A 21,889-nucleotide genomic window follows, 5' to 3' on the forward strand; every position below is an offset into this window, starting at 1 on the left:
CGATTCCTCGGGTATCTGGACCTGCAGCCGCCAAAAGGACACTTAAAGACACTTGTGATGTGAGAGATGAGCCCAAGTCCTCGGTTCACAGCTGGGAAGTGGGCACAGCCTAACAAGAGGCAACATTTCAGTGAGAGAACAAGGCCAGGACAAACCAGACTCTCAAAACTTGCCTTCGTTCTGACACGGCAGAAACAGCAGGACACTGTGTTAATTGTCATATCTTTATTCATCAACGGAGAGGGGGAAAGGCGGAAGACTAAACACATAAGAAAGGTATGGAGATAAATTAAAGCAGTTGAGGAGCACAGACTGAGAAGATAACAAAACAGCAGCCTTTTAGCAAAAAATATTCACAGGGATCAATAATGAGAAACTGGGGCAGGGTGGGAGGAAACCATGTAAACGCAATAGCAAAGAACAGCCATACCTGCAACTCATAAACCTATTACAATGACATAAAGAAATTTCAATTAAAATTATCCGAGACATTTATCTGTCAAAATAAACTGGAAGTAAAAAGTGAATGAGTAACTTCCAGAGCCTCTCTCCCCCAGCCCATCGGTAACTCAGCCTCTGCACCAGAGCAGCTTCTGTCTGGAGGTGCCACCACACGCTTGTGTTGTGCCTGCAGCACTGCTTACAAGAGAGACCCCCACAAAACAGCAGCAATATGTAATATTCAAAATTTAGTCCTTGAATGATGCTTTTTGTTTTCATTTTGTCAGCTGCTACAATCTTCAGCAAGTAGATACAGCCCGAGTAGACACCATGCAACAAGCTTTCCCAAAAACTCTTTAACCCCGACAGAAGGGCTGTATTTACAGGTTCGTGACCCTTAGGCTTTGGAGGAAAACCTGGCCAGGAAAGCTGCTTTTAGCAGAAATGTCTAAATAACCAAGAAGGGAAATAAGGATCAGCTGCCACCCTGTGGAATGAAAGCACATCTGCATCGGTAGAGCCTTTCGTATAGCGCTCTGGGAAAAAACGGAAGCAAAACAACGGGACCTTTGAGATATGAGAAAATAAAGGGAAGTAGAACAGCAAGATATCGAAGAGATAATACATGATATGCTTTAGTGCTCTTCGCAAAACAGAATGTAAAAAAGATACCCAGAAAGAGTCTGGGTAACGAAGCAAGCGCAACAAGAGCTTGGGATGCCTTAGGGTTCCTACATTTAACTCAGCATACTGCAGCAAGCGACCAGACTCTGAACGACTACCAAAAACTAGTGAAAGAATTCAAACAACTCCCTCTCCCCTGCCAAAGTCCCCAGTAACTCAGTCATTTCACACCACCATGCTTCAGAGCATGGGTAAACTGGTGATGGCATCAGTAAGAGGCTTTTCCAGTATGTATGTGAACTCCAGGCTGCCACCATGCAGCCTAAGCAGCGGGGATGGAGGCTGCAGCAGCCCACCCACTTCTGTTTGGGTTTCTCCATGTTCCCCTTCTGGGGTAACAGCCTTGCAGCACTACAGTGGCTCCACTGATCAGTTAGAGTATTCCTGCAGCAAACAGAATGGTCCCAACAGCTGGCTTCTACAAAAAATGGCTTTTCAATGCAGTTTAGATTCTATTTAATTCAAGATATGCATTGCCTCAGACTAGCAAGCAGCAGCAGCAATGCTGCAGTTTCCATTCAGTTGCTAGATTCCCCAACAGGGCCTGGGGAAAAGAGAAAGCTTGGAAAATTCTGTGATTTGGCTTTGGCTAAACTTATATCCAGCACATTTCCTTATAAAACTGACACCGAGCGTTGCTAGCGGAGAGCCTTTACATTAGCTCCATGCTGGCACAGGGAGGTGGTCACTAAATATGAGGCTTGGCCATGAGAGCCCATTTGTACCTCCCTCAATAATATATTAATTTCTTATAAATGTAACTCTTTAAATCCTTACTAAGTGTTTCCTATAATGCAATACATGCTCTTGGCGTCACAGTTACCTCAGGGCAATCCAAAACTTTTAGTTGAAATTTAGCACCTGCCTGAAAGCACTATGTTGTTTATTTAACCCTGACCATACGATGGAAACATGGGGCAGAAATGTATCAGTTGGTTTGGTTTTTTTTCATACAAAGCCTGACAATAAAGAATCCCCAGCCCTACTCTAAATTCTGTTTCTCTTTCCTACACTAACCTCTCTGCCATGTCCTGGACCTTTCTTCAGCCTGTAAGTCTCCATCTATGACGTTGCAGATAAAAGATCTCCTCTTTCTCAGCATCAGAGAGCACCTCAGACTGTCTCATTATGCTCCCGTCAGGCTTCCCATGTATTTTGAGATGCAAGGTCAGACACTCCGTGCTCCTCTCGCTGCTTCCCGCACCGCCTCCTGGCACACCGGCCACCCCTTGGTTTGGCTTTACCAGCAGCCTTGTGAGGGTGCCTCTGCCCCATCACCCACGTCATTAACGAGGGTGCTGAGCAGGGCCAGAGCCAGCAGGGAGCCCCGGGGTAGCTGCTGACTGCTGGCTGCCCCCGGGGCTGTCACCCCCCTTACGCCCCTCAACCCGTACCGCATCAGCGTTTCCATCAAAACCGCACCCAAGACAGCATCCAAACCCCTTGTGCCCACATGATCTTGTACAGTTAAGAAATAAAGTCAGTGCCTTTTCCTGCAACACTTGCACTACTAATTACATTGTTGACAAAGAAAAAAAACAACCAAACCAACCTGTCTGTTCTTCAGAATGCTGACTCTCTGTTGCCATGGTCACAAATTACCATAGGAACCATTGGAGACATCTGTATTTTTAGATTAAAATTGCTTCTATTTTCACAGCATATAGATCTAACTGAAAGAAACTACTCATTCCTACTGGAAAATACCACAAAATTCAGAGTATCAATTAGGGCAACACCACTGAACACACAAACACGCAGAAATGGGTTAATTGCAAACGGCATTGGGAACTGCCACTTAGAGAGCTACCTCCTTCGGCTAGGAGGTGGTTGGAGTAGCCACCAAAGGGGTCTGAGGACAGCAGCAAGGGGGCCTGAGGACAGCTGCCCTCACACGGTACTGCCTCAGCAAGCCTGGCTGGGAACTGGCTGGATTGGAAAGGCCGGCAAGCTCCGTCTTAACGGCAGCATTACCTCGTACCTCTCCATCACAGCCCCAGCCGGGGGGTGTGGGTATCCCCCACCCTAAGGCTGGACCTTCGCTCCCACGCACAGCAAATACCGACATTCATCCTCGCTAGCGGAGAAGCCTCTGCTCGCTCTCATGACATACATTACGTTATGCCTATACCCTCTGGTGGACAAAAACCAATTCACAACCCTCCCTTGTGCCTTCAGATCAGCACTGTGCTAACGGGAACTTTGTCAGGAAAATGCTGAATGAAAACCAGGCGTTGCTGCTCAGTCTCTGATTTCTGCACTCAAGGAAGGTCCTTCAGTCATCCTCATCCTGCCAGAGCTGCCTCCATTTCTCTGTTTTCTTGCCGGGTTTTCATTCAGCCAACACTGTCCCACACACAGCTCAGCATGCCTGAGAACTCATGGTAACATGTCAAAATAAAAATGTTCTGTATCTCTGTGATTTTCACAGCATTTGACAAATAGTCTAGTAGAGGAGCCAAAGTGAAAGCCCACCAGCTCAGTGCTTTCCCCAAACGGCAGCAGCCCGAATAGACAAGGCTTTATTCAATACTGTGTTCGAGGATCCAGATAACTTACCTCCTATTTTATAAAGCCACCAAAAATCTTCCAACTTCCTTTTTCTTAAGTTACTAAGCATTACTTAGGATAAAAACTTAGCTCCCTTGCATGTAACAGTTTTATCTGCTTGCCACCCAGCCCGACTCTCCTCCCTGACCTGCTGCACAGAACACGACCAAACACCCACCCTCGGCAAGTCAGCACAGCAACGCACTTCTACAGCTGCCACAAATTCTTTCGTCTCAGACAGTTACATATTCCAGAAGACTTGAACTCTTGCTCCTTTACAGTTCACTCTTCCTTGCCACCTTCCCACAAACATCACTTCCAACACTACCTGACTAGATGGCCGCTGCCCCGAGGCTCCGCAGCAAGCACACCTCAGCCAGAACCCACTGCAAAAGGGGGATGTGTCAAACTGCTACTGGCAACAGATGCTCAGACCCCACCTGGGCTGCCAGCCTCAGCCCCTGCTGCACAAGCCACTCTATGATTCTAGGTCAATAGGATTAAATAATGGAAAAAGGCTAAATTTCGGCTCTAGAAGGCAGTATTTTTCATGTCACAGGCAGCAAAATGGAAGTAGCCCCTTGCTTAGTAAGTGAACACATAAGAAACATAACTGGGTCATGAAAGGATAGGAGCTGAAGAACAGAGCAAGGAACTGTTTGCTTACAAGGGGTTCACGGAAAGGTTTTAGGCAAAGAAGCAGCAAAGACCTAGATTTACCTGCAAAACTGCAGGAAACCCCACCAGTTTGCCACTGTTTCTTTTCACTTTATATAATTTTGGTTCCAGTTCTCATCAGAAATAGAGCATTGGCAATTCTGACACTAAATTCTGGGGTTCCACAGAGAGCTGTGTATGTAAGCGCAGCAAAGCCCAGCATTTGGTGCACCCAAAACCACACGTTTTGTGTGTGGTGGGGTAAATTCCCAGATGAATGCATCCTCTGGAGCTCCCTGCTGGTGGTTTCCCACCATAACATATCTACTACAAAGTGATGTGAGGTACTCGATGTTCACCAGGTCTTCCCTGCACATCAGCTGCCCGCTGACGTAACGCTGAAATTTTATTGTTCTGAAGTGATGAAAGGTTCAGGCATCTTAATGCATGTAGCTCAAGCCGAGCTCAGAAAGGTAAGGCGCTGAAAGAAGTGCTGCAAGAGAGAAATCAGGCTCTAATTTGTAGGGTGCAGAGTTCACGTATTGCTTGAGGATCAGAAAGTCAGCAGTATTTCTGGCCAACTCTCTGGCACGCAGCCCATCTTCCACTCTATCGCACAGAACAGGTTCTCAGCTGCTGTGCAGGTCTGTGGTCTCCATTTACTGCCCAAACCAATTGTTCCCACAAGTTACTCCGTCCACCTCTTACGATCTCTTCTGAAGACTCTAGGCTTCTTAACACCACCTATAAATAATATGACCGAGTTATGTTTACAGTGTCCTGTAACAGTGCCAGATTCCAGATGTAAGGTGACCAGGAATCCTTTCTCCTCGGTAGCACTAAGCACACACCCCCCCTGCCCCTTGCAGTGTATGCATTTCTGCACATTCCAGGTCTGGAACACTAGATTCAGCAGGCTCCAGACCACAAAGAGCACCCAGGAGCTGCTGGGCAACTGCTCTAGGTGCCCTGCTCAAGCAGGGAGGCTGAACGAGATCACCTCCAGAGTGGTCCAGCTCTGAGGACTCGATGATTCTATGAGCTCATACAGCTTCAGCATTCCCTGCTGGTTTTCCAGGTACCTGACTTTACTGGGCGACTCAGAAAGCAGCACCACAGCACACTCCAGCCAGGCAGCACACTGCAAATTCATAGTGGGTAAAGCAAGAAAAGCTGCAGTACCGAATCACACGGAGATGTGATTCATCATCTCCCCAGCAAGAGACACAGCAATGTGACAATACACTGTCCCCATCAGAAAGGATAAGAAAATGAGTTTTTTACCCCCTAGATTTCTCCCTTAGGCAGTAAGCCACACTTTCCAGCATTATATGCAAGCCTGGAAGACAAGAGAGGAAAACTCAGCTCAATCCCACAGCTGCTCTCAAGCGTACGACAACACTTCAAGTTAATGTGCAAGCCTCCTTGATACAATGCAACGTGCAGATCCAAGAACCAGCAGAGTATTCCACAGTTATTCCACCTTCCTCCTAAGGCACTATATTTCCTGCTGATTAAGATGACAAAAAATACAGAACAATTTCTGGCAAGTGGGGGTTCTGTAGAAATCTTGCTTTTTCAGGGCTGAAATTACTTGGCCGTATACTGTGAGGGAGTCATACTTCCAAGAGGGATGTATAAAAAAAGAAAGCCCAGCACTGCAAAAGGACAGTGAATGGAATGCAATGCACTGCAACGGGGGAAGATGCAGCTTCCCTGCAACAAGCTTTGCTTGTTGGTGGTGTTGGTCAGGTGTTGGTCAAGAAGACCAGCATCGCCCTCTCTCATACACCCTCTTCCCACCAAGGAAGTTACTCCAGTCTAAAAGAAATCAGTCCCCCAGCCTTGGAAACGTAAGGCTGGAGAATCAGAAACCTGATAAAGAACAGTAAGAAATTAAGATGTTTAGCTGAAGCTTAAGGTTTAAAACCTGTCAGCAGTCTGCCCTATATTTTCCTATTTCTTACCCACCACGGAGAATACTGCCAAGCAAGAAAACATTTTTCCCTTTCGTGCAGCAACTTGTTAAGTTTCTCTAGAAGGGAAACCACATTTCACACTTTTCCAACTGCCGAACTCTGACTTGTAGTATTACAAAGCATGGAGGTACATTTCTTTCCAAAAGGTAGTCATGGCTTGACGTTGTATCTCATGGTACAGGTATTTTGGGCTAATTTTTAGGCACACAAAGTCTGACACAAACATACCACTCCCTCCACACCCCACCTCCAGGTATCATTTTCTCTTACTGAGTTTCCCCTCTGTGCCCAGACATATTAGAGAAGGGTTATAAACACTTACTGAACACAAGGGGTTCTATTGCTAGGTGAAGATTTAACCATTTGCTTAATTGCACAATGAAGCTCACAGATGACACTGAAGAGAAACTACATTCCAGCATTTCCTGCTGAAAACACTGAACAAAGCTGATAAAAGCATTTTATCAAAACAGCACATTCAGCGTTCTCATTAACAAGAGAATTTCTGCGCAAGACCATGTCATCCAATGCTGAACTATATCTAGAAACTCACTAAGAGGTCACGTGGGTGGTGGCAGATCTGCAGAGGCTTTGATCAAGCAGAGCACAATCTAGCAGCCACGTTTGTACTGGAAGAAGAAAATCGTGTCCATGCTAAGACACTGTTCTTGCTCTGGGTAAGTTCTGCTGCTTGACATTACCAGCTTCATATCGCAGACTAGATAATAGTCCCTGACTCTACCCCAGACTCTCTTACAGCCAGAAGTCATTTAACTCCCCTGTACAACAAAAGCCAGGCTAAGCCTGGCCCGTACTTGCCCACAGGCTACCGACGTCGAGCATCAGTGCTAAGTGAAAGACACTTGGCACAGGACCTAGCACAGGAAGACAAAGGTCAATCCAAATCCCGAAACTGAGTCTTCAGAAATTCTTCCTATGCTTCAAAGCAGGAAGTTACTACAAATGAACCGATTCTAGAAAACATTCTGGAAAGTCACTGTATGAAACCCGAGTGCTCCGAGACTATCACAACGCACGCACAAGGCAAGGGCAAGAAGATCAGCGTAAGGGGACTACCCAGTCCTTGGCTTCCAAATCAAGTCCTTCACAATGATTTACGTAAATAATTTGCTATGGAAATTTTTAGTTTTAAAAAAATATTTCAAGAAATATGGTCATAGAGATATTTGGTATATAGAGAATAATGGTTCTCTCTTGCTCAGTACAGTAAAATCCAGGACAGCAATTCCTCACAACCCCGTCTTCCACACAACCAGTAAAGATTTTTATCCCTCTCATAGAAAGAGGAATTTCCTTTGGAAACAGAAAGAACTCCTGCTTCAGGACATGCCTTTGCATGTACTAGTGAGATACGTATTCAATGTTTGCCAACAAACTAAAAAGGACAAAATACTTGGGTTTTTTTGTGAAATTCAGAACTCAAAGCCAAAGCAAGGATTTTCTCCTGGCTTCTGGATAAGGCCTTGCGGATAATTTCAGATGAGTATTTCTGACAAGATGCAAGTTTCTGACATGGTCTGTCAAGACTTCATTTTTGAAAAGCTACAAATGAAGGTAAACCCAGCTTAACTGGTTTCCTAAAATAACTGGTCAATTCATAAAAATCTGCCACCGAGAGAATGCAAATCAAGAAAAAATTCAGTCCTAATCCTCAACTTCACGAACTTTTGAAAGGCTGTTCTTTAGGACAGAAATACTTGTGGAATGCACTTGCAGAAGTGCTTCTATACACTGTCAGTGGTACAATACTGGGCTCTGTGAAGAATCCACCATAACTTCAGAAATGCGACAGCAAAAGATGTGGGCAAACGCGAATGCCTGCACCTAGCGCTAAGAACGGTCTTCAGCAGGGGCGGAGGAGCCTGGTTCCTTTGATAACTACTTTCAGTAAACATTAAGACCATGAGTATTCATTCAGACACCCATGTAACAGTGCTCCCCCATGACAGGTATCGGCAACAGGAACCCTCATCTCATTAATTCCCACCGACCCTGTTGGCACGTGTACGCGGCGGGGATCTCCCCTTAACAATGTTCAACAGGTTAGAATCCAGTAAGGCTTGGCACGATGGGAATTTTCTCTGCAGCACTGCAATTTCACTCCCACAATCCATACTCTACATTCAGCGTAGCTCTGTCCCAAGTGTTACAGGTTGGTCAACTCTCAGGACATTGATAAACATGGCACATAGTCAGACAAAATTTGTGCAAGGGCTGCAGCAGGATCAAGCAAGTGGACTAATTAATCACTGTATTGTGCCCTGCTCCCCGCTTTTTATCCCCCACCATAAACGGAATCCTGGAATTAGCAAAATTCATACATTAGCTATTTGTCAGTTCTCATGCCCTGAGAACTGGATCTCCTAAAGCTGAGAGACAAGGGCTTCCGAAATTCTCAGGCATGACTGCAGACTATATTGAGCTGGATTTTCCCCAGTCACCTGGCAGAATGAAAGAATTTGTCCATAGTAACAAGCATCAGGATAACATGGAGTTCAACTGCTAAATGGCAAAGCAACAGTCTCCTGGCCAGCTCTGCATGGAACCCGCCTCACGGATGCTCTCACAGGAATCAAGGCGAACAACTGAACCTGAAACAAAATCCAAGCAGCTTCCAAAAGAGCCAAAATCTTACAGGTGCCCAACTTTCCTTCTCAGCAGTTAACTCGTACAGAGACCTGTAGCTACTCCATCACATGTGCATACAACAGCACATTTTCTTAATTAGTCAGTTTTTCAATTCCTCATTTCACCTTCCAGAAAAAAGAAAATAAAGAACAATCTCTTCATCTTCCAGTACTAGTAATGGGAATTTAACACACTCCTCACATGAGCTAGTCCTGTATGCTCAAAAGCACTCGGCATACATCATTTCGGTCACCTTGTCAAAGGGGATGGACATAACGAGTACAGTCCATTGGGGAGGATGAATCATGGTGGGCACCTCTTAACAACACGCAGCTGCAGAAGAATACCCAGAGCAAGAGAAGACATTTTAGGGAGCCACCCACCCCTGTGGAACTCCAGTGTCTAATATTTTTCCAGCTTCTGTGCAATGGATGTCTCTAACCCTAGTCAGTTCTTCCAGCAAAGATTCTCCCCAACTAGGGTTACACAGTGGGAATTCCAAAGCAACAGGCTATGTACAGACATATCAGCATCCCCTCCAACAAACAGATGAAAAGGAGAAAATTCCTGAGGATATGTATCCTCTCCTCCATTTTCTGAATCCCAGCCTCCCCCTTGCCTTGGAATGAGCTCTACAAAGCAGTGTATCTGTTATGTACATGAATCTCAGCTCCCTTCCTTTGGGGAGTTTCCCCTCGAAAGCGACAGGCAAATCCCGGGACAGAGACAGGTGCTGGGGAGGGGGAGGTCTCCTTAGGATGACTCGCCAGAAGCAAAAGAGCCTGCAGCTTTCTTCTTAGGGCGGGCTTTCACGCCTCTTACTGGAAGCTGAGAAGAAAGAAAAAGAGGCATCTTAGGTTACTGTAACACCTAAATGTCTAACAGAAAGACACAAGAATGAAGAGCAAAACCAGGGCAGAACAACTCCAAGGCGATGACGCCCCTGTCCATGTCATCTGTTGTTTCCAAAAGGCGATTTCACCATTCCATCTGGTTTTGGTTAGCAAACAGATCACACTGAGCATATCCATCAAATAGCAACCTGGATAGAACAACATTCTAGAACAGGACAAGCGTGATAATAAAATCAATATATAATATATTATTGTATAATAACTAAATAAAGTAAAATCAGCTGTCTCAACAGAAGATTAGACACAGCAATATTTCCAACTGGTAGCATTCGCATAACACTTCACTACTACAACTCTTCTGCCTCTGGAGTGCCATTCCAAATGCTGTGCTCTGAAAGACGTGGGAACATCCTGAACTAGTTTGCACGCTTCGCTCCAGTGCCTTTCATTGTAGAGATCAGAAAGAGGAGTGCATATATGATCTATGATGTGTTCAGCCCTTCTGGGCAGTCTCGGAGATCTCAGTCAAAGACTTCTGGCAATTCCAGCATCTGAACCAAAGATCTAAACAGACTGAGCATAAAACCCAACATGCCTGCAAAGGGCTTTATCAGAATTTCTATATTCACAATAAACACCACAGAACGGGCATTACTGTCTTCTCACAATTTCATTTTAAAAATTCCTCACTAGGAAGCTTGGAATCAGATTTTGTTCCTCTTATTTCCCTGCTGCCATCTAATATGGTAGGGAAGAAAACAGAGGAGGTCAGCTCAGAAATCAGCCTTGGGTATTTAAAACAGACCCAGGCTGATTTTAAATGCATCTTCAGACCTACACGTCCACCCCTGGAGATAGTGAAAAGCCATCTGGGCTTGGACTCAGGGAACTGGCTCTAGATGGCCTCTCTTGAGCTGTGGGGTTGGACCAGGTGACCTCCAGAGGTCCCCTCCAACCTCAGCTCTTCCACAGTTCTGTTACACACATCTTCATCACACCCAGAGGTGTCCTGTCCTGTACACGGCAAAATCAAGTTAACGGTACAACTTGAAGTGATGCTCTAAGCAATACTTTCCTCCAATTTAATATTTAGCCTGAAAAGCTCAACAATGTGAGTCAGTCATAGAGCACTCTATCTTAAAAGGAAAATTAAAAATAAAATTAGGAGTCCAAGCTGAATCAAGCAAATAGGACCCCAACTTCACAAAAAGGGAGAAGCATTTTACCATGTATAAATTGAACCACAAGAAATGTTTAAGAGTTTAAGAGTAAGAGCAAAAACCTGGAAAGCAGCACCTCAAAAGGCACATTCTACAAAAGACACCAACAGCTGAAAAATAATTGTTAAACTAAAATGGCTCTCGGATGCAGCTGCATTTATTTCCATGTATGGTGTTTTTACAATAAGAATACAGGCAACTCGCCTCCCATCTGAATGTCTCTAAATATCCTGGATCATCACATGGACATATGGAGGGGACAGCTCAATGACGACCAGTCACCCAAACTTTAAGACAAAACCCTGGGGCAAGGGGGAATAGGGAGCGGTGCGGAGGAGGAAATTACATCTTCCCCATATCCAATACGCCGGAGTCCAGGAAGACCTAAGAGGGTACAGAACCACTGCATTTTAAATGAGGGGAAAGCGGTTGTCCCAGCGCTAAACGTCACGGTAGCATTAAATATTCTTTCTTGTCTGTTACAGTCTGAGGACAGAGCCAACAAAACACGTCAGAAGTGTCCGATGCTGCACCCTTCAACGCAAAACCTGAACCAAAGCCAAGCTGGCTCCTGATTTCTGCCAGGGTCTCACAGGCATGATAGAAGTACAAATGCTAGAGGCTGGTACAGCGAGTACACGGCAAGTCAGCCCACGTAGGGCCCAACTAGCAGAGTCCAGCCCCGTCTGCACGGACAGCTTCTAAACACACCGTGACTACGAAGCCAGAGCCTTCCACCAAAGCTCGCAAATCAGTGTTTGTGCTGGGAGTAATCTACACACAGCTCACCTCAGCTTTCACCACCTTCTTAGGCGCTTTGAGGCTCTGGGTGCGTTTAGGAAGCTTGTCTCCTGCATCTTCATCTGACGGGTCTGTCCTGGTCTCCGACGGGGTTCCGTTAGACCTCTGTGCCACACTGCTCTCCTCTCCCGAGGAGTAACAGGAAGCTAAGGAGTATGGGAAAAAGTGTTAGCAAATACTTTTGAAAGATCATGTTTAGTCTAAAACAGACCATCCTGAAGGACCACATGAAAGGGGGATGTCAACAATCCTTAAGAAGGATAATCCATAAAGTACAGAGATGTGTTAGTAGATGGGAGGGGATGAAGGAAGGCAATGCAACTCCTACCAGATAATCTGGAATCTTGCAGCCTTTCTGCGACCCAACGCATGAGAAGCTCAGGGGAGCCTTCCTCCCCTCCTGGCTCCCCACATGAGGCCTCCTACAATGGCCTAGCAGGGTGTTCTGTACCTGAATCCTCAATGGTTTCAAGAAGACTCCCACCAGAGGGGTGCACCTGTGGCTCATGGCTTCGTATATGCACAGCATCTTCATCCCGGATCAGAGTGAGATCCTGCATGCTGAAACTGCGCAGCTTCTCAGACAACACTCCCTGGCCCTAAGAGGACATAAAAACAAGGGTCAGGGGCACCTCGCCTCCACCAGGACCATCTCACGTGGGACCATTTAGAAGAGGAAAGGTGCCCTATTCCCCACTAGGGTGCTCTGAAAAAAACAGAGAAGGGGAAAAAAAAAAGTATGGTCCCAAGATCAACAGGTAAGAGATTAAAGCAAAATCCACTCCACTCTCCCACCACTTTTCTTAAGTCAAAGGGTGGGACTAAGTGCAAGGAAACAGTGGAGAGGTGCCAGCAAGTACCAGCGTCCCTACCAGACCCATCGCACCGATGGCTGGCACAAAAAAAATAAATTGCTAGGGAGTTACAGAAGGTGTTGCATTACCTTTGCAGCTGCAGTAACTGCTGCATTGGCAGCAAGGTTTAACCCTCTCTTGCCAACTCGCATCATGGTTTCATAGCTCTTGTCACGAGCCTGAGTAATGTATTCATCAATTTCCTAGGAAGGCAATGTGGAACATGGCATTTAGCTCCTCATTAGCAAACATGATCAAAGTCTCCCCACCATCACCCTAAAAACCCCAAAGCTCACCTGGATGCTTTTTTCCAGGCTGTCATTGACCACATAACTGCAGTTTCTCTGTTACTTACACAGAGCTCTGCAAATGCAACTTTTACTTAAAGCATGCTGTTTCCAAGTTGCAACAACTGAAACAATGCAGTTGCTTATACTGACAATGTGAAAAACCAGCACGGCTACCAAACATGCTGCTGCTATCGTGATTCAAAGAGCTTAACCACTGACAGTGACTACATGGGCTCATGACGCTGGGTTAGCCAAACATGCTATCTAAGCATTAGGCAAACTACTGGCTATGTTACAATCTTCAGTAAGCTGCAGCACGACATCGTGGTCAGAGACAGAACCATTCAACACCCGCTCATGTCAGCAGCAGCAGCACAACTGGCACGTCCCATGGCACGAGCCAGCTCCCGGGCACGTCGCTACCTTCTAACAACGAGCAAGTACCTTCTCCTTATTGGAAAGCGTTGGGTGCACAAACTTCCTGTAGAGGACACTGGAGCCCTTGGTGTAAGGGGAGAGCAGCCAAATCACAAATGCGATTTTCAGCTCGAAATAAAAGGGAAACCTGAGAGAAAGAGGGAAGAAAAAAAAAAAAGAGAGAGGGAGAGGGAGAGAAAGACGGAGAACTGGAATCAAGATCAGCACAGAGACAGATGGAGATAACTGGTAGGGAGCAGCACAGGCAGAAAGAGCAAAGGCAAGACAAAGGCTCAGAAACAAAAAGAATCTATATATCAGGTCAGAATAGCAAAACCCTCTTTGGAATCCTAGGACATACCTTCTTTGAGTCTCATTTAGTCTTTCATCCATAGCCATGAAAACTCCATAAACAGGGCATCTCTCAGCCCTGCAAACACACCAAATTACAAATCTGATAGCTACTCTCGTCATTCTGAAGTTTGTTTAGAGTATCCACTGGATGTTAATATGACATTAGTTTCCCCTCTCATTTTCAAAAGTTTTCAACTACATATCTCAGCAAATCTCAAGCTCCTGCTAGGGCTGATGGCTGTTTCTGACACCTCCCGCAGGTACACTCCCTGGATACAACACAGAAGGAGCATCAGTGTAAATGCAAGAGAGGAGGCAGCGTGTAAGTCCTTCATCTCTAGCCCTAACCCAGTCAAGACTCTGGGAAGCAGCAGCAGAGATTGCAACAGCGCAGTGCAAACCTCCTGCTGCCTCTATTAGCAGCAGGAGACTCCTGTTTTCTGTGGTCCATGAAGTGGGTGAACAAGCCAACGCTCTTGTACTTTTGACACCTTTGTCTGCTTTTCAAACTTTATGCAGGAAGAGGCAACACTGCCGAGCACTTTTGTAAGGCATGTGTAGCCGTTTCGTATTTCTTTAAAAGATGCCGCTCTCAGCTAGTATTCTTTCAGAGGTGTATGCAAAGCTCAAACAGTAAAGCAACGAAGAAGCTGAAGACACCCTGTTCCAAAGGTTTGGCTGAACACATGTAATGGTGACTTGTCATTTTTGGAGGCCTCCACACTGCCAAGCATGACACACAGCACTGAAAGGATTAAGAACCTGCTTCCCCCGGCTCCACGCCACCCCAGTCCCGCTAGCGAAAGAGAACTTCCTCAAGCAAAAACCACTCAGAGCACGGACACCTGATCTGCTCCTCCACACAACAGGCTGGCAAAGCAAAACAGGTCCCTTCCTTCCACCAGCCTTTTCTTTTTTTTTTTTTTTTTTTTTTTTTTTTAAGTGTCTTTTAGGCCATTTCTCAAACTTTATCAGTTCACATTAACAGCTTCTCAAAAATATTTTATCTCATGACGATCCTTTTACAGATACTGTGTATTTATCTTAATAGTTTGCAAGTATACGAGATGAAACAGTTAAGACAGCAGCTACTACCCACAACATCTACAGATCTGCAGACCTTTCATAGGGACTGAACACTCATAAAGGAGAGTTTATTTTTAGCATCCTGACACTACTCCCCTCTCTTTAAAAAACAAGAAAACCAACCAACCAACCAAAAAAAAATGTCGCCAAGGAACTCACCAAGAAAGAACAATGTCCGTGAGCGTTTCTGCTGTGGTGAAAAAGGCAAACACAATCCAGTACATCATCCACTTCACCTGCAAAAGAGCAGTCACTCAATGGACATCCACCAGAACCAGGAAGAGAGTGAAATTCCTTCTCAGTAAAAATGACTCATCATCTCCACACATTAAGATGAATCCAACAACAAGAAGGCATACAGAATCAATTGCTAATGAAGAGGGTCACATACCAGACGGTACATTATAGTTTGGGAAAACATGTAGGATTATGTGCTCCAAATAGACAAACGCATACAGAGGCATGCGTGAACGCACGCCCTGTAGCAACATCGTGACACAACAGTGCTGAGGGCCCAAATAAGCTATGTGAAGAGTAAGCAGTTCACTTGAAGTTACAGTCTTTCATATATCCTGATTACTGTAATAAATATATATATACACACATGCGCAAAAGTTTAGTTTCAACTGTAGCCCTATATTTTTTTGATTTAAAGATTTTTCTTGGGGGGTGGGGGTGGGTGTGGGTGTGGGTGTGTGTGTGTGTGTGTGTAAGAAAAAAAAACAACCCAACACCAAAACCACAAATCAACAGATATGGTATTTTCTCTAACTCATTAATAAGCATTCTTTGCCTTAATCATTACTACCAGAAATTACATGAGCATTTCTCTTCTTTTTAAATAGTGACTAAGGATGAGAGGTCAGAAAGCAAAGAACATGCCACGTGAACCTGATCTCCTTGTTTACGGTCCCGAGTAGAATTTACAGAGTGCACTTTGTGCTACTACAGTGCGCCTGTATCCTGACCGTCTATCTCCCTCCTTCCTCACCCCTCTCTGCAGCAGTAGGTATTTCTGTCAAAGCAAACAAAATAATCCCCCCACCACCACACACACACTGCTGTTGTAGCAACAAGCCTCTCAGCTACAGGCCAATTGTTTCTGAAAAGGAATCAGTTGAATTATAAAACCTGCTACCCAAAAACTTCCAAAATCCAAAGAGCCAATATCGTATAAGGGAAATTGCCAGTTTTCTATGCTGTTAAGAAGTAATAATAAATGTAACTGGCAGATAAGTGGAAAGAAGTGGTCTTCGCTCAGAGCTTTTTTTAGTCTTTACTAAAAGCAACTTAAAACTCCTAGTATCATCAAGAATGGGAAAGGAAAACTAAACTGAATCAAATAAATTCCACAAATTAAATCCACACGTTAATTCGTACATTAAAATTACATGAACAGAGTAGTGATAGTCTTTGTTACAGCAAATGAAGCTATAAAAGCAGGTACTTCCCCACACTTGCACACATTGGAAAATTTGCCGATCTGTTCTTGAAAGACCCTCCAAAACTTTCTAAACAATAAAATTATGCTTCCTCCACCCCTGCTCACACAGTGGATGGTTTTGAAAATAGTGGTTAGCAGCCCAAATTATTTCCACTTTATTGTGCAATTTTTTTCACAGCAGAAAGTAGCAAAACTTGTATTTTATGGTACACTCCTGCCTTTTTTTTTTTTTTTTTTTTCCTCTCTCTCTCCTTGTATCATCTGTTTGGACAGGACCAGGACCAGGTGTCATTCACTCGACTTCTAAAGCAACTCTACGCAATGCACGGTGAACTCTTCAATGCAGCCCTTGTATGAAAACGTGTGTGAATATTGATAAAACAACGGGGGCAAACGGGGACCCCAGTGGGCAAGAGATTTCAGAGAAGCTACATACCAGTAAATCTTACTTCATTATTAGGTAAAATTAAAGCAATGTTAATAAAAGCAATTAGCAGAAACGTAGCTATCTGTATCACATAATGACGTATATGTTTTTTGCAGACATAAATTAAATCTCACAAACGTAACAGAATTCTTATGTGGTTTCCACAGGCTCTTGCTCCAGCACCTCCCTTACAGGGGCTCCTACAGAGTTTCCAGCTGGCCTAAATAAACACTCAAAGAAACTGTCAAGGATAAAAAGAGACTCTTGAGGACTAACAATTGCTTAAAAGAGAGGAAACAAAGGATAAAAATAAATGCCCATTTCTCACAATAAGGAAAGTTACCAGTGGAATCCCACAGGCTTCAGTGCTGAGATCCGTGCTGCTCATCTTCATGAAAGATCTGGAAAAGGCTCTGAATAATAAGATGACAAAATGTGCAGAAGGTACTTTTCTATCCAGGGGATTAGGAATGAGTTGATTAAAGAATTCAGAAAGTGATCTGTGCTGACTGTTCTCCAGCTGACCGTCTCATACATGGCTCAGCATGCCTGCGCTTAGATGTGAATTCACTGTCACATTAAATACAAAGCAACGAACTTACAATGTCTGCTGCTTCTTAGTGAAAACTACCGTGGTTACAGAAATTTGCTCATGCCACTCAGGAGGGGTCACTGCAGACAGCCTGATGAAGCCATAAACTCAGTGCTCAGTAAAGTTTTTCATTCTGCTAACAGAATGCTCAGGGGTATTAGAAGAAGAACTGAGAAGAACAGAAAACATTGCTTTGTAACTATTTAAATAAACTGCGTGCTCACGTCTTTGATACTGGACGTGTCTCTTGCTCTCCGTCTTCTCCTGCCACCCTTCACCCTACGCTCTACAGCCAAAGACAAAAAGAAATCTAGCTCTTAAATAAACTAGAAGGACCCACCTTCTAGCTCTAGAAGTCCCTGAAGTGCAGATGATCAGAAACTAGAAGAGCAGAAAGCAGAGGGGAAGAATCACTATTTTTTTTTTTATTATTATGTTTGTAACTACAGATTTTCCTTATGATGTTTGTAATCCACAGATTACAAACACCTTCAAAAACAGGGTCAACCAAGCCGTATTTTTTTCAATCCATTAAAAAGGAGTCACATCTTTGCTGCTGAAGCTGATGACCACCAATTTCAGCCAACTGCACGTAGATAGTCTCCCCAACTTGCACCAAAACCCTAAATAAAGTCAGTAAAAGCAAAAGCACAACTGAAACATAGATTGGACCAAAGCTGAAGGTGACACATAAAAAGAAAGAAATTACTTTAAAACAGTCTGACCTACTAGAAGCAGTTCATCACAGCTGCTTGAGGACTTGTCAGAAATTTATACCATGGTGGGGGAGAAGAGTAAGTTTTCACTGTACCCTGATGCCACAGACGGACTGCCTGTGGTAGCTTCGTCTGTGTCAACTCAACCTCCAACACACCAACAGATGCCCCTGTAAGACCCCTCTCCCACGCTGCTGTTAGCTCTTCAGCACTGTGAGCCAGTAGCCGTGCACAGACACCGCCGGCTCTCAAAACGTGCAGCACAGCATTCCGGTTTTCCACTGCCTTTTCCCAGGAAGAGCAGTTTGAGCAGACATTGGCACCCTTTCCTGTGTTGAACAACACTGGGCTCTCTCTGTCTTTCCACTTGGTTGGCTGAGAAGGAAGAAGCGCTCCAAGGATGAAGGAGTTAGGCAGACGGCAGTCCAACACCTGAATGCCTATTTCTGATGTAGCTCTCTCAAGGAGAAATAATTTATATAACATCAGTTTCAGCAGTTCAAATAAATTCTCTTAAACTAACTCCAGTATTTCACTGACACTAGAAACAAGAGGAAAGTTTCTGCTGCAATAATCTGGAATGATCTACTTCAAGAAAACTGTATCAATGAAGCATTAAACAAAACCCCAAAATGCATGCCACACTTCTCCACATCATCCCTAGTGGGGCTTACAACCAGGTCATTAGTAGTGATGTTATCATTAAGATAACTTTACAGTACTCAAGTACCATGTCTCATTTCTTTAGGAAAGCCTTACAGCAGTGTAAGTAACATCTACCAAAAGAAAATCCGATCAACACAATGTTTACGTTCTACAAGGAAACACACCGTTTAATACCTTAACAGCTAACCTACCCACAGAAAAAAAAGCAAGTTTTTACTGTGAAGAATGCCTACAGGCTCAAAGGCTCTGTATTTACCAGGTCTTTATAGGCTGTTTTAAAAAACAAGGGTGGTGTGGGTTTTCCCCTGCTCCCCTCAAGTTCTCAGCAAAACAATTTAAAGCTCCGAAACCTGAGCCTGTCTTAAAGTTAACACAGATTCTGTAACTGGAACACAATCCTTCTGTGACAGAGACTCATGAGCCAGAATAAAACTCTGGGTAAAAAAATATGCGTTTCATGCAACAAATGAAGGTCACAGACAACTGGAAGGAGGAGGAGAGGAAGACCAGAGAAGGCAATAGTGATACAATACATCTTCATACAGAACTTCAAAGGTAACTATGAAATCACAGGATCGTGCGATTATTCCAATAGTTTCTTTTCAGTTTCTAATGTTATTACTAATACACTTTGAATTTTAGTAAGGCTCACTGTAGTTTTGACTAGATCTCCAACACTCGCTCAGAACACCCGTACCAGTTATCCATGCCTCCTGAACATTTGCATTTTGACTTCTCTGCTGAGACCACTATTAAAAACCCCAAAGCCAACACCCCACCCCACCCCACCCAGCTCGATGCTGTGGTCTGTGACACTGTGCACTGCGAGCGAGACCCTCACCCCGGCTGGGCACCTCCTTCCAAACCCAGCAGGTGGAATTTTAAGCCAACACATAGGGAAGGTCAGGGCAATTCTAGAGAACTAAAGCAGCACGGGACAAAAAGGCCTATATCCTGCAATATTTATTGTTGACGCGTCATTCTGTAGGGAGGAGTGGAGCCAGTGGGGCGAGGAGCCTCAGGCTGCGTCACAACGCAATATTGACAACTAGCATCCTACTCACCGGTGTTACTATAACCACCAGGTTATTCCTCGCTGTAGGTAGACAGAAACTCATCTGACCCCTGAGACAAGCGGCTCACCTGGCCGGCCAGCCAGGGACACCCCTTGCGAGGCAATGGCAGGCTGCATTGCTGCAAGGCCAGCCAGGGACACCCCTTGCAGGGCATGGCAGGCTGCATTGCTGCAAGGCCAGCCAGGGACACCCCTTGCAGGGCATGGCAGGCTGCGAGGCGCCCGGGGCTGTGGGCACAGCAGCTGGCACAGGCAGGAGGGCAGGGGCAGCACCCCGACGGGACCCACACGCACCCTGCACGGTTACTCAGCCCTTTGTGAGAAAACAGCAGTGATGCTGAAAAAACTACAAAATACAGCCCCGAACCGGAGTACGGATAAAGTTAAGCGGAAAGAACTTGTCCTGCACTTTCAGATGCTTCCAGACGGCAGCGTCTCCCCCGCTCCCCCCCCCCGCCCCATCCAGCATCTCCCGGTAAAAGGCAGCCACGTCTGCGGGATGCGACCCCCGCGTCGGTGGGTGCCCCCGGCGCCTGCGGGGGGGCCGGGCCGCGGCGAACCCCTACTCACATATTCCTTCACGTTCTTCGTCTTCACGGCCTTGTAGGAGGAGTAGGCGGGGTAGAGGGTGCCGAAGATGAGCCTGCGGGGGACAGACGGCTCAGCGCCCGCATAGCCGGGGGCTCCGCGCCGCCCCCGGCACCGCCCTGCGGCCGCCTGCGCCGCTACCGGCCGCCACCCCCCCCCCCGCCCCGGTCCCAGCGGGGCAGAACCGGCAGCACCGCGGCAGCCCCGGCCCCCCCCGGGCCGCCCCCGCCGCCGCGCCCCTTCGGCCCCCCGCCCCGCACTCACACCACGAGGCGGGAGATGATCCAGGAGACCATGGCGGCGGCTCCGGGCGGCGGCGGCTCCGGGCTCGGCGGCGGGAGGCGGCTCCTACCGGGCAGGTTCCTGCAGCAGGCGCGGCCCCGCCCCGGGGGCCCGGGGGGAGGAGCCGGCGCGGCAGAGCGGGGGGGGCCGCGGCCAGACCCCGGCATCCCGCCCCGCTGCGCAGCCGGCACGGGGGAGGGGGCGGCGGGGGGTCCCGGGCCGGCCCGGCGGAGGGGAGGGGGCGCCGGGCCGGCCCGGGGCAGGGAAGGGGAGGGGGCGCCCGGCCCAGGGCTAGGGGAGGGGACGGAAGGGGCTCCCGGGCCAGCCCAGCCCGGGGGAGGGAGGGGGCTGCCGGGCCGAGGGGGCGGAGGGAAGATGGCAGGCGGGCCCGGCGCACGGCGGGGAGCTGCAGAGGCGGCGCCGGCCCGGCCGCGGGTGCGGGCAGACGGGGAGCCCCGGCCACCGGAGCCATCTTCCCCAGCGCCGCCCGCCCCGGCCGCTCGGTGGGGCCCGGGGGCCAAGGGCTCTGGCCCTGCGGGGCTCCCGGGCTCGCCCCCGACCCCGAAACCGCGGGGCTGGCGGGGCCGGTGCCCCCTCCCTGCAGCCCCGGCCGAGCGGAGCCCCCCGGGCAGAGCCGGGGTTAGCGGGGGAGGGGCGGCTCCTGCCGCCCCCCGGCCCGGACAGACACTGCAGGTGAGGGCTGAGTAGGCCCAGATCTCTGGATCGCACCCAAATGGCCATTACATAAACCACTTCTTAATTAAAAAAAATAATTGTTAGAAAACTATTTTTCTATAAAAAACCCTAACACCCCCCGCAGCCGACCATCACACCCCAACCCCAAGCCGCACAATCCCGCAGGAAGGCAGCGCCTCGTTAATGGCCAAACAGCCTCTATGGGAACGCAGGAGACCAAAGGGTCAGAGCAGAAACAAAGAGCTGCCGGGGAGGAATTCCCTCATGGATGCGTGAACTTCGGTATAATGAGCAACGAAAAGTACAGAACATTTGTGTTTTCAACTCTTACATGTAATGGAAATTTGCTGATGTCTCTACAGACGGTGACAAAGAACATTTTGTCACAGTCTGCTTTTGGATATGAATGGCCACCAAATGATTGCATAAGGGGCTGCACAATTTACACCGTGGACGGCACAACCGACCTACAAATGGGGTAAGAGGAAACTGCTCTGACTGCTCTACCCCGCCAGGTAATGCCAAGGCATGTGACCTTTGCCAACACAGCGCTGTTTCCCACCGCAG

General features: G+C 46.9%; 1 protein-coding gene across 2 annotated transcripts; it reads right to left on the reverse strand.

Annotated features, from left to right (window-relative positions):
• Window positions 1-210: 210 nt before the first annotated feature.
• On the reverse strand, window positions 211-20,885 carry REEP2 (receptor accessory protein 2). 2 transcript variants are annotated; one of them, XM_056350071.1, is made up of 9 exons: window positions 20,609-20,885; window positions 20,327-20,399; window positions 14,996-15,072; window positions 13,758-13,826; window positions 13,424-13,544; window positions 12,779-12,892; window positions 12,287-12,434; window positions 11,824-11,981; window positions 211-9,788 (listed from the first exon to the last, which is right to left on the reverse strand). In XM_056350071.1, exons 1-9 carry the CDS (start codon window positions 20,791-20,793, stop codon window positions 9,714-9,716), a joined length of 1,020 nt encoding a protein of 339 aa, XP_056206046.1. In that variant the 5' UTR covers window positions 20,794-20,885; the 3' UTR covers window positions 211-9,713. The 2 variants fall into 2 exon arrangements, with proteins under 2 accessions (XP_056206046.1, XP_056206047.1); XM_056350072.1 differs by lacking the exon at window positions 13,758-13,826 and having other exon boundaries at window positions 20,609-20,883.
• Between the last annotated feature and the right edge of the window lie 1,004 nt (window positions 20,886-21,889).

This window comes from Falco biarmicus, chromosome 8 (genome assembly GCF_023638135.1).
Source record: "Falco biarmicus isolate bFalBia1 chromosome 8, bFalBia1.pri, whole genome shotgun sequence".
NCBI classification, from domain to species: Eukaryota; Metazoa; Chordata; class Aves; order Falconiformes; family Falconidae; genus Falco; species Falco biarmicus.